The sequence below is a fragment of the Siniperca chuatsi genome, linkage group LG15 (genome assembly GCF_020085105.1).
Source record: "Siniperca chuatsi isolate FFG_IHB_CAS linkage group LG15, ASM2008510v1, whole genome shotgun sequence".
Lineage (NCBI taxonomy): Eukaryota > Metazoa > Chordata > Actinopteri > Centrarchiformes > Sinipercidae > Siniperca > Siniperca chuatsi.
Genome location: NC_058056.1, coordinates 23,780,196 through 23,793,412, shown reverse-complemented (window position 1 = coordinate 23,793,412; position 13,217 = coordinate 23,780,196). Strand labels below are relative to the sequence as shown.

The window sequence follows — 13,217 nt, the reverse complement described above, 5'->3', positions numbered from 1 at the left end:
ATTCTTTAATTATCAAAATTGTTGCCAATTACTTTTCTGTTGATTGACTAATCGTTTCAGCACAAATTCTTGTCTCAAAAGTAAGTTAGTTTACAAGGAGTTTGGAACAAGTGGGACCTCCAAAGTAGGTAGCAGGTGCCCAGCACTACCTCAGTTTTTTTCTGTTGGCTACTGAGAGGCCCCCACATGAGCAACAAGGTCAAGCTCCTTGTTCAACAGCACTTCAGCACAATAGATATTGATGAAGAGGAATTTTATAAATTTCCCCAACAGACGAATCTTTGAAGCCTTCCAGTAACAAAGCGAGGTTGCTGCAGGTTGATCCTGCTACTTGTTCTGCTAAACCTCCACAAAACATGACTGAAGGCTTACAGATGTTTTTATCTTGATGTAGTATAGACATTGTTGGTGCTCTCAAAAAGGAAAATAGTAACTGCTGGTGGTGATATGGTAGGCTGTCACAAAATCTAACTAATGCATATTATTCGGCGTATTACACAAACTGCCTATTGCTATAACTTGTCTTTTAAGTACATTTTTGTTTTTAAATAGTTTTTAATATTTTAATATTTAGTCTCACAGAGAAACACACACACTAGACATATAGAGATATTTTGATTTCTAAAGGTAAAGAAGAAGATGCAGTTGACAAAGTTCAGGATGTCATATAACAGCAGTCTAAGAAGTCGTACAGCAAATTCTTTTTCCTAGAGGGAGCAATTTAATTTAATATTATCACTTTGGAATGATTAATGAGTTGTGTTTATTTTTTGAATTATAAGTCTAATGAATGTGGAAATTAGTAGTCTTTATCACTGTTCCCTCTGAATTCAGTTCAGCAATTGTTTTACCACAACATGAAGATTACCACCACTGCTAGAGAAGATGCTCATTTTGATCAATTATACTTTTAAAATTAGTGTAATTTACTTCTGAAAGGAGACATTTACTCCATCCAATCCACAGTGTTCCCTCTCTTAATGAATGAGTTGTAATGTTTTTTTTTAAACTAATAATGTCTGGTCACCAGTGTTTAACAAGCCAATGTTTTTGTCTTTCTCAGGCCATGAATCTGCTCCCAGCAAACACCCAGATCAGAGAGATCCGGGTCTTCCTGGAGAGCGTCCTGGAGGAGAAGGCGCAGAGGAAACGCTGCAACCAGGTGCTGAAGAGTCTGCTGCAGGCTGAGTTCCTCAGGGTGAGTCCTGGAGAAGAGTAAATTAGATTAAAATTTCAGTTGTAACATCTAAAGTCAAAGAAAAACCCTTCCTTAAGAAAATGTGGTTTCATGTGGGATTGGTGAGAATTGATTATTTTCTTTTGACAAGGAATCAGGGCCCCTGTCCTCTTTCTTAAAAAATAATGTGATACCATATTGGTCCCCACAGAGTAATAGTATGTTTATAGGCTTCCCTCTGGTGAGGTCAGAGAGCAGGGTCAGCTACAAAACTGCTTCCCTTCATCTGAGAGAGAGAGATTCAGTTATTTTTCAAGGACACTTCAAGCATGATAGATGTGTGCATGTGTGACACACGGAGCTTAAACCAAAGTCCTCATGTTGAAGGACAAATTTTTAGAACCATATGGCCATTCAAATGTCAACAATTAGAGAAGAAGTTGAAGATTTGAACCTGGAACAATGTGGATAAATTCAGGTCAAGTCAAAGTTTGTAACTCATGTCTTATACATACTGTATTATGTTAAATGTGCTGTATGTCACGTAATTTCCAGGTAATGTAGCACAGTAGTGGTTCTACCTGTACCCATCTGATGAGTTGTTCTATCTCAGTGACAGCCACCTTTGCAGAACAGATAAAAGAGCACCATTTACATAAACTCATCGACAGAAAATCAAAGATGTTGTCGCAGTTGCCGAGTGCAGGGGTGACACCTTTAATACAAAGCAGTAGTGTCTACTTTACTGCCCCTGGTCACAGGTTGCATGTCTATTAGTTGAGAGCAGTTCAATTGAAGATTGATTTTTCCTTGTCGGATTATTTTATTTGATTCCTACTGAAATTAAATTATCTGCTTCAGCATACATAACTGCTCTGTGAATCACATGTCCTCTGTTCTCCTTTGAGAAAGAAAATCAGAAACTGTTAGTTCTTTGTCTACGTAGATGGAGAACTTGTTTCCATGCAGCCAATAAAACCTTTGCATAAGTAATTTGCAGTAACGTCAATGTTCTATCACAGGCAGACAGTCCCACTGACTAACAGCCAGACAGCAGCCAGCTACACAACACAAGAGCCATAGACTTTGAACAACAACCTACTTTAGATTTCCTGCTAAAGTCTCCTTCTAATCTAACTTACAAACATGAACACACGTCTTGTTCTGCATCTTAGCTTGTTGAACAAGCGACCGACCAAACAAACATTCACCGGGGGAAAACTGCACTGCTAATGTCAGTTTGCAGGTTAGATAGCTAATTAGCTGCTCAGCTGCAGCACATTGAACAGCATATAAATGTACCTGCAAATGTCATTTGGCTCCGGTTGTTTAGTTTTTCTTAATGAGTATTTCTGATATTTCCCCAAAGACCCTTTTTCTTTCCTTTTTAATAATATAAAACTATTAACAATAAAAAAAACACATATTTTTAGAATGACTAAATTAAGATTACTTTCAGTTGGGCTTGGCCTGTAGAGGTAAATGTATGCAGTATTTTGCAAGAAAAAAAAGCAAATATTGGAGGAAAGTCCCAAAAATAAACAATGTTTGTGTTGCAGCAGGTTTTTTCTTATTTTCTTTTCCTGGAATAATCTCTCAACCCCTTAGAGTCATTTTGAGACTCCATTGTGGGGGCTCAGACCCCCAGGTTGGGAAGTACCGGTCTAGAGCCCACAGTGTTTGATTAACAGGTGACTCTGACAGTGCAGAAACGCAGTGACTGCTTAGAACTAATGAGGAGGGAGTTTCACGATATTTTGTCCTCAGCTTGTCATGATGTATTTTTGAATGTTTGTGTTGAAGTGAGGGTTGACAAAGAGTTTTAGGTTTAGGTTTTGTACCTTATAATCTATAAGCATAGCGGTAACTCTGCCTCAGAAACAAGATGTTAAAGCTGATTTACTGAGCTGTCTGCCTCTGCTCATCTAGCATGTTCTCTGTTTTTCAGGTGCAGGAGGAGCGCATCTTCCACCAGCAGGTTAAATGTGTCATTACCGAAGAAAAGACCTGCAGAGTCTGCAAGAAGAAAATAGGAAACAGGTAACTGTCTCTCAGTGTAGGATTTATATCTATCTTTTATCTTATCTCTTTTTATCAGCTTTTTATTGTGTGTCTGCAGTTGCAGTTTTATTAACTTAAACACAATTTAATGCCCTGAGTGGCTGTTCATTTCATACCCTGTTCATTTTTAGTTTGCTCTTATAAATTTAAATTCAACTCTTGTTTATCTGCTATGATGCAGTGAGTAATAATCCCACCAACAGTAAAACATTCTCTATTTGTTTGTTTTTCTCTTTCAGTGCGTTTGCCAGGTATCCCAACGGCGTGGTTGTGCATTATTTCTGCTGCAAAGACCGAAACGTGTGTCCCACTGAGCAGTAACAGCTGCACCTGAAAACGACTGTTTACTAATAAATAATCCCCCCCTCCCTCTCTGTGGATTTCAATGCTCGGACATCTTTGACCTAGAAATGCATCAGAAGGTTGGAAGTGCTCGATTGAATTGCCAGGCTGTAGAATTGGATGCTTGTATCCAAAGCACCTTACAGAACTACAAGTGCAGACATTTTTTAACCTGAGTTAACCTTGGGCACAGTTGTTGTCATGCTTTACCCGCTGAGCAGAACAGGACGTCCTCTCGAAAGGCTTACGACTTTCTTTCTCTCTGTGCATGAAGTACCAGGAGGAATGTCCGGGGTCGCTGAACAGGAGGGGAGAAATGAAGAGAAAGAGGGAGGTAGACTCTGACATTTGAAAAGCATGTGTCACTGTAACCCTAGAAGGGATTCACAGCCCTACATGTTGCCTCGGAAGAAATGGGCGCTACTGACAGACGCCAAGCGGAAGAGGAGCTGTAACAACAGAAGTTAGTGCTCGTTCTCACCAGGAGGTGATTACAAGCTTTGGTCAGCGTTTTTTTTTCATCTTTTCTCTCTCTTCTTGCCTCTCACTGTCTCCCACCCTTCCTGTAACACTGTCTAAGCCTCAAACACTGCTTCATATGCCATATACGCTCTGCAGGAGTACTGTTAAATGCCTTTTGTGACTCTGAAGATTGTATTTACAGAGAGGTCAGATGTCTGTCATGATTTTTTGTTAGCATGTGCTGGTACTGACTAAGCAAAATAGTATTCATCTCACTGTGTGTTTGACATTTTTGTATTTTATTTAAACATTTGAGGCGGCTTCTCCAACTAACATTATTCATCGCTATGTTCTTTTCCTTATTTACTGTCTTTACAGTTTGTGAATGATTGCTACCAGACATCCTCTCTTTAATGTATTTTTTGAAGTTGTCGTCTGTCTTCTTTGTATTCATTTTTAGTTTTTTCTTTCCCAGACATTAAAAGTTTATGAAGTAGAACTCATTTAAAGTGAGACTATGCAACTTTTGAACAGCAGCCAAGTGTGCAACTATTTTGATAGTCAATTCATCGTTTCAGTACTTTTTCAAGCAAAAATGCCCAAATTCACTGGTTTCTCTATAGCTATCTAGCTTCTCAAATGTGAGGATTTGCTGCTTTTCTTTGTCATATATGACAGTAAATTGAATCCCTTTGGGTTTTGGACTGTTGATTGGATAAAACAGGCAAATTGAAGACATCACTGTGGGCTTGGAGAAATTGTAAATGGCCTTTTTCGCTATTGTTTTTAACATTTTATAGACTAAACGATTAATATAGAAAATAAACAGCAGATTAATTGATAATGAACATCATCATTAGTTGCAGCCCTACATCACTGTCACAAGGAGTGTTACAGTAGCAAGTCAGGTTTGCTAACGTTAGCCACCATAAGCTACTGGTCATACCAGATCAATTCAGGCTGTAGCAGCAAAATGCTTCTTTCAAAAGTTATATTGTCTCGCTCTAAGACAGATCACAAAAGTACAGCACTTTAAAAGTGGATGGATGTCCTGTTAATTTATTGTCAAATAACACGTCTGCATGATAAGAACTGGAAGTAATGTGATTGACTTGGAAAGTATGATTGATCTGTGCATTTTCTAGCAATATTGTTATAAAATGTGTCTGTTTACCGTCCGCCTGGGAGGTAATTCTAGAAGCAGGACTCACAGTTTATTGAAAATTAAATACAAGCAATGAATGTATGTTTTTAGAATGAGTTGAGGTCCATAGTGTTATTGCTCAGTGACACTCTGGACAGTTGTCTTACATGACTCGAACTTTTTAACCACTAAGTCTAGGTTTTTTTAAGTGAACTTTCACAAGTTGTAGCATTATCTGCATCTTCTGCTCCTTTAAATACCCACTCATCCTCTTCTGCTCTTAAAGGTTTGCACACATTCTCTGCTAAGACTGTTTCTGACGTTTTTGGGTTGTTGTTGTTTTTTTTTTTTTTTTTTTAGTGGGAGCATTTGTACCACTGTGTATACTGTATAAAGACTGAGTGTTAATGACACAATTCTCATTGAAGTTATTTGATTCTGAGCAGCGACCGATCTGTTTGTCTGGCTTTAATAAGTAATAATCAAACATTTCCACTCATGTTTGTCTGTGTGATACCACACTGTGTAGCGGATGTTCACACTGGTGCTGCTGGTATTTACTGGTTAGGTGTTAATATCTTATTCCTGCTTACATTTTAATTTAATTGATGCCAGTGTGATTCCTCTTTAAGTTGAACATTCATGAAACCCCAAAAATAATGTGGGCAGTGTGAAAATATACATTGAAATTTCTAAAATAATTGTACGGAAAAATGTACCAAAGTCCATCAACGCCAGGTGAAAAATTAGTAAATAAATAAAGTCAATCGAAAGATATGTCAAAATTGTGAGATTGTTAATCAAAAATACAAAAAGTCAAAATAATGAGACACTAAGTCAAATGATGTAATACTAACACAAATATATTATAAATGCTAAATACAAATAAAGAATTTAAGTCAAAATTATGATTAAGTAAAATTAGTTAATGATAATTCATATCTATGAAATATTAATTATTCATTAGTTATTTAAAAATATTGACTCAGGTAAATCAAAATTTTTATTTCACAAGATATTCTCATGATTTAGAATATCCTAATTTCGACTTAAAGGTCCAGTGTGTAACATTTAGGAGGAGCTGTTGGCAGAAATGGAATATAATATTTATAGGTATGTTTTAATTAGTGTATAATCGCCTAAAAATAAGAATCGTAGTTTCTCCTACACGCTTGGAAGGGGAGGTTGATGTGAGCGGTATTCAAATGGTTGCAAAGTGCAACTTCACCGCTAGATGCCACATGACCTTTAATCCAAATTTTGATTTAATATCTCACAACTGTGACTTAGTGTATACATTTATAAGTATACTACTATACTAAGTCATGATTGTTTAAGTCAAAATTATGATAATGATGAAATTGTAAATTAAAAAGAGTATTATAAAAGTGACAGTATCTACATTTTAAAGCAATTATTTTTTACTAGTAAGTAAACATTACTTACTAATAATTTTAACATATGCAACATTTTGTATAGTCTCCTAATTTTATCTTTATTTTGTCTTGGTCAAAATGTTACAACTTTTTACTACTACTATTACTGCTACTACCATTTTACTGCTGACTTACTAACAGTTTTGACTTAGCATCATAATTTTGACTATTTGTTTTATTCTTTCTATTTCTTCTTCGATTTTTATTTTTATATAAATGAGCCAATTAAAGCAATACACACTGTCAGAAATAAAATACACCTTACAGGTATCTTTAAAGGCTGTGCATTAAAGGTATTAAAGGTATTGAGCAATATTTTTTTGTTATATGTGTGTGACATTTTAGATTAAAGCACTTCCTCTTCCTCTTCCCAGACATGAAGAAGAGTGGCTATACGTCACTTACAGTATATATTCATGGACAGTCAGCATCCCCATCTCTCATCTGGAAGTCCTTTTCCCATATAGGCCCATTATCCTCGGGGGCTGAGGCACCATAGAATACCCACACTGTTACTTGTCCTGGACTTCCTAAACTGAGCCGAGCCAGCTGGAGTAACAGAATCACAACAGCCCGACTGCTCAGCAACGCATTTAGTCACACACCCTCATTGTGAAGTCTGCCAACTACTTTCTACATCGGGGCTTCGGATGGATCCTGATGACTCCCTTGTCTGGGCAGGGAGACAGGACCCAGCCTGAGAAATCAGCCCAAACCAGCAGAATATGTTTGGCTGGTAGACGCATCACTGGAGCATATGGAGAGCTCCAACGTGATCGTAAGAAGGTCCCCTGTGACTTTGAAAAAGCAGTGTCCATGAGACTGAGAGAAACACTGAATAATTCATCATGCTCCAAATTATTGTAGCTCTATTTATTTGAATGTGTGTGTGAATGAGTGTGTGTGTGTTTTACTGGGATGCTGTAATGTCTTGGAATGGTGCACCAGTGTGCAAATGGAAAAGATGTTCCAGTTGGAAGCTGTGAGGCCAGCAGTTTGCCCAGTTCAACCCAGCCCACCTCAGCTTTATGTTCTGCAAAGCTGGCAGAAAATACCTCCTCAGTTTTTGTGGAAAACTCCTTTGTGTAAATACTGAGCAAATTATGACGATGATGATGACGGTGATTTTAAGACGCTGAAACTTCCATCTGTTTTTGTTTTGTTTGTTTTTTGGCTATGCTAGAGGCCTGGCTCCATGGATAGCAATGTTGGTCTGTTGGTTCACCACACTGGTCCAGACTGAAACATCTCAACAACTATGCCATGAAATTTTGTACAGACATTCATTGTTCCCAAAGGATGAATCCTAATGACTTTGGCGATCCCCTGACTTTTCCTCTAGTGCCACCAGCAGGTAAACGTTTTCACTATTCAAGTGAAATATCTCTGGATTGATTGGCACAAAATATGGTCCAGACAGTCATAGTTCCCAGACGATGAATCCTAACAACTTTGGTGATCTGCTGTCTTTTCCTCTGGCTCCAACATGAGGTTCACATTTGTGGCTTTGAGTTGAAATATCTCAACATCTACTGGATGGATTGGCACAAAATTTGATTCAGACATTCATGCACCCCTCAGGATGAATGTTAATCACTTTTTTTATCCCCCTGACTTTCATCTAGTGCCATCATCAAGTCAAATTTTCAGTTTGTCCAATACTTTGTTTTATGACCAAACTTGACATTTACACTAGATGTTGTACATCTCTGATATTAAACTCCAGTGTAGCTGCACTGGAAATAGCTCTAAATAATACATAAAAATGACCTTACATACACCAAACACAAAATGGACATACCCATTAGACACAGCTGTACTGTGAGCTTAGGAAATGTTGTCAGGGTAACACTAAACTAAGATGATGAACTTAGTAAACATTATAACTGCTAAATATCAACATGTTATCATGTTGCAGATATATTAAAGCACCACTGTGCCTAAGTGCAGCTTCACAGAGATGCTAGCGTGCAGTCTCAACACTGATTTTCACAATTTGTGGATTTTAGAAACATATTCTTTGCTGACTGTGGCTTATACAATCACAGACTTATTATAAAACACACACACACTCACAGCTGCTGCCTGCCAAGGCACAGCAGGGGTAGAAGTGGGGTATTAATACCCATTTCATAGAAAGTAAGAGCTTTGAGTCATAAAAAAATATATATTCCCCAGGAATCTATTTCTCTCATTTGTCATCAGATTATGAAAAATGTCTTCACGTGCATTTTGTATCTTATCTTACCAAGATGTGATTATCTTCCCAGCATTTTATTATTTTAGAGATATGTGTTTAGTATGTGTGTAAACACTGTAGCTGCCTCTTTTCTTCTCTCCTAATCCCTCATGTGCCTTGTGACAACATGGTCTTCGGTGGCTGCTAATTGGCCCTGTCGGCTCACCTCTGGCAGTCTGGCGGCGGATGTGTTGTCCCTTTTGGCGACAACAATCTACCTTGTATTGTGAACCTTCAGCTTTGTCTCCATCTTGACAGAGAAGGCTGAGAGGTGAGAGCACACACCTCTTTGTAACACACTCCTGTGTGTTACAAAGAGAATCAAAAAATCTAAATATTTGTTCTTTCATTTGTTGGTTTGTGTGTGTCAGCTCCGGTGAGTGATAAGTGGGGTTTGAAACAGGACACAAGAGTTAGTGGCAGAGTTTGACAATATCTGCACATCAGGTTAGTGTACTTTCCTGCTCACTAGTGTCTGTATCCTGTTGCTCCACCCATCTGGTATGACTTGCATAAAACAAACCACAAATGATGCTTTGTTCCATCAGACATCACTTGGAAAAAAGCTGTAAGCTGCTCTTACAAAATGACTGATTAAGAAAACAGTTGTACTTATTTAAGGATAGTAGGTGGTATGGGAACTTAAAGAGAGAACCCAGCCTAAGACAAAAAACTGGGAGTGAAGTGGTTTAAGTTTTCATGGGTCTATTTGTGTTAAGCGTGATTTTTTTTATTTTTTCTTGCTGGTAACTGACCAGCAGTAGAAGATGGAAGGTTATATTGAGTTATTTCCAGCACAGATACACTGTTTGGTATCAAAGATCCGCAACATAGAGGCTATATGTCAGATTTAAGTTCCTCAGAATTAACAACCAAAAACTTCTTTCACAAACACCAACGTTCAACAATCACACAGAGATCAAATCTATAATAGAAGAGACAAAGATGCCAATTTTCTAAGCCCCAATAGCCTCAACAAACCAGCTTCCATCTATTGTTATCTCCACTCCACTAAACTAAAATGTTAGCCTGCTAACATTTGCTTATTAGCACTAAACCCAAAGTACAGCTGAGTTTGATGGGAATGTCATTAGTTTTGCAGGTATTTTGTCATTAAAAGTATTGGACAAATTAATATTTCGACCTGATGATGGCACTAGATGGAAAGTCAGAGGATCACCAAAGTTATTACAATTCATCCTGAGGGAGACATGAATGTCTGTATCAAATTTAATGCCAATCCATCCAATATTATTATAATTGGATGGATTAATATAGTTGCTGAAACATTTCACTCAAAATTACAAATATCAACCTCATACTGGAACTAGAGGAAAAGTCATGGGATCATCAATGTCAGTAGGATTCATCCTCTGGGGACCACGAATGTCTGTACAAAATGTCATGGTAATCCATCCAATAAGACGGTGTAGTCCCTCATTCGTCCAGGATTGTTCCATTGTAGAAAAGGTTTCAGTCGTAGTCATCTGGACACTGTTTTCAGAATCAAGACGTTTCGGCTCCCATCCGGAAGTCATTCTCAATTGTGGAAAAGGTCTGAGAACTCAGAAATTTAAGCTACTCTGTGTGCTTAAGCCCTGCCCTCAGGGAAGAGTAACATAGAGCCCAAGAAGTACCCACCGGCCCAGAGGGTAAGAAGAAAGAGTACAGGAATGTCCAGAATGCTCTCTCAGCCTGTGGTTATCCTACTTGGGCTCTCAACAAAGTTAAAAGAGCCAAAAAACAGGACAAAAGGGAAACAGAACCAAGAAGGAACGGTGTCTCCATCCCTTATGTATCTGGACTGTCTGAAAAACTACAAAGGATCTTTAGACAGCATGATGTTCCTGTTTTCTTTAAACCAGGCACCAACACTTTAAGACTAAACTCGTTCATCCTAAGGACAAGATGCCCACACAAAAACAGAGCAATGTAGTTTATTCAATTCAATGCAGTGAGGAAAACTGCAAAGAACGGTACATAGGTGAGACTAAACAACCACTTTGCAAAAGACTATCAGCACAGACGACACGCTAACTCTGGATTGTAGAGCGCCGTGCATTTGCATCTAAAAGCTCATTTGAAGACAGTGAGGTGAAGATTCTAAGTAGAGAGAAGAGTTGGTTTGAAAGAGGAGTCAAAGAAGCCATTGTTTGTGAAAAAAGAAAACCCCTCTTTAAATAGAAATGGTGGTCTGAGATTCAACTTGCCAACGATCTACCACAGTGTATTATCACCATGGTCAAGCCAATCATATGCTAATCAGGGACTTAACAGTGTTGAGGGAGGTGCAGCCAGAAAACAATAGGCCTGATTACTGGGCCATCATGGAAACAAAGGATAAGGGTAGGGTAAACAACAGACACTCAGGAAGACTCTTCCCTGAGGGCAGGGCTTAAGCAACACAGAGTAGCTTAAATTCTAAGTTCTCAGACCATTTTTTACAATTGAGAATGACTTCCGGATGGAAAACAGTGTCCAGATTACAACTACGACTGAAACTTTTTCTACGATGAATCCATCCAATAATTGTGGAGATATTTCCATCAGGACTAAAGTGGTGGAACCGACAAACCAACATCGCCATCCCTAGAGCCATGCTGCTAGTGTAGCTACAAAGGATTTTAATTAAGCTGAAACAAGTCTGTTTCTGCAAGCCTCTTAAAAAGTTGACAATTTATAGATCTTTTTCAGACATATCTATGAATCATAAAACATTTTATGAGCTTTTGTCAAACTATGAGCATTGGACCAAGGAGACCTGGGCTCGAGCCAGAAGGAACAGTTTGACATTTTTGGAAATGCGCCTTTTTTCTTTCTTGACAAGTAAGATGAGAAGATCGATACCACTGTCCCTTAAATATGAAGCCATCAGCTAATTAGCCTAGCTTAGCATAAAGACTGCAAATTGGGAGTAACAGCACCTCTAAAGCTTACTTATTAGCAGGACATATTGCGCCCGTCCATGAAATATTCTGGCACATAACCCCCCTGTAAAACCATAACTCTGGTTTTTACACTTCGGTTTTTGTACAGATTAAACTAACGAGCTTTAGAGATGCTGGTAGGTTATTACCTTTGGACAGAGCCAGGCTAGCTGTATCGCCCTGTTTCCAGTCTTTATGCTAAGCTAAGCTAAGAAACGCCTAGCTGTAGCTTCATATTTAACCAACAGATAAGAGAGAGGTATTGATTTTCTCAGCAAATAAGAGAGCAAATAAGCGTGTTTCCCAAAATGTCAAACTATTCCTTTAAGACTCGACTTGCCTTGAGACTTGAATGCAAATATCCTCAGGTCATGTTTTGACCTGAGGATATATATGCCTTTGAGTAAAATCCATGGAAAAATAACTAACAAACAAGACAGCACAAAGCAGACCTTGCAAAGCCCCAAACCATGAATATTCAATTATTCAAACACGTAGCACACAGTAGATGCTGTGCCATTTTAATGGTCAGCATTCAGAGATATAAAAGAAATACATCTTAACTTGCAGTTTGCTTATGAAGACTTGTGACTTGCCCCACAGCTGTGTTTGTTTGCAACAAACTGAGCATACAGATGGATAGTGGAAAAGAGTGGTTTGTGAAGTTTCTATGGATTCTTTTTTTCCTGCAGTGAAAACTTTTCATCATCGAATCCACTGTAAGTTTACAATCTCTTGTCAGTGAGAGAACTACAAAGTTTTACAGCCCCTTCTCAAGCCTACAGGGAGTGCTTCATACTCAAAAGATAGATTCTGGATGAAGTGTGACTTTAAATCTGGAACATGGTCTGATGTAAAAAGACTTAAGTTATCCAGAGTTGACTCACTAAAGCTACAGTCCACTCTGGCCTGCAGTGAAGCAGCATGGGAAACCTGCGCTCGTTACCTCCACATCACGACAGAAGCTCGGATAAATTCCTGCTCGCTGTGTGTGTCTGCTCTCTGACACTCGATGTTTGCATAACACGTCGCACACACACGCAACACACACACAAGACTGAACTTGCACATTGCAGAGCTTGATGATCACTGGTTACAGCCGAAAGGCGATTGGCTGAGTTTCCACTATTATCGTAGTGGAATTCCATAGAGGCTTACGGGATTGTGTGTGTGTGTGTGTGTGTGTGTGTGTGCATTTACACACAAGACCTCTGTGTGTTTTTCTTCTCATCTTTCTGGAAGATCTTTGTGCAAACATGCATAATCACTGGTGATAATAATCTATCTGTTTTGGTCTTTTTGGAAGCAAGAAAGTGCATGTTTTGTGTGTGTGTGTGTGTGTGTGTGTGTGTGTGTGTGGATACTGGAATTTCTGTGTGTGTCTTTGTTTGCTTTTTCTGGATTCACCATTTTGGCATAGTTGTCTGAA

General features: G+C 38.5%; 1 protein-coding gene across 2 annotated transcripts in view; it reads left to right on the top strand.

Moving 5' to 3' along the window:
* The window catches only part of vps39 (VPS39 subunit of HOPS complex), a 29,635-nt gene extending 22,698 nt beyond the window's left edge, over nucleotides 1-6,937 (top strand). For both annotated transcript variants that reach the window (XM_044166552.1, XM_044166551.1), the window contains exons 22-24: nucleotides 1,064-1,198; nucleotides 3,126-3,217; nucleotides 3,478-6,937. In XM_044166552.1, coding sequence (XP_044022487.1) covers nucleotides 1,064-1,198; nucleotides 3,126-3,217; nucleotides 3,478-3,559 — 309 coding nt within the window. In that variant the 3' untranslated portion in view covers nucleotides 3,560-6,937. The remainder of the gene's footprint in view (nucleotides 1-1,063; nucleotides 1,199-3,125; nucleotides 3,218-3,477) is intronic.
* The last annotated feature ends 6,280 nt before the right edge of the window (nucleotides 6,938-13,217 follow it).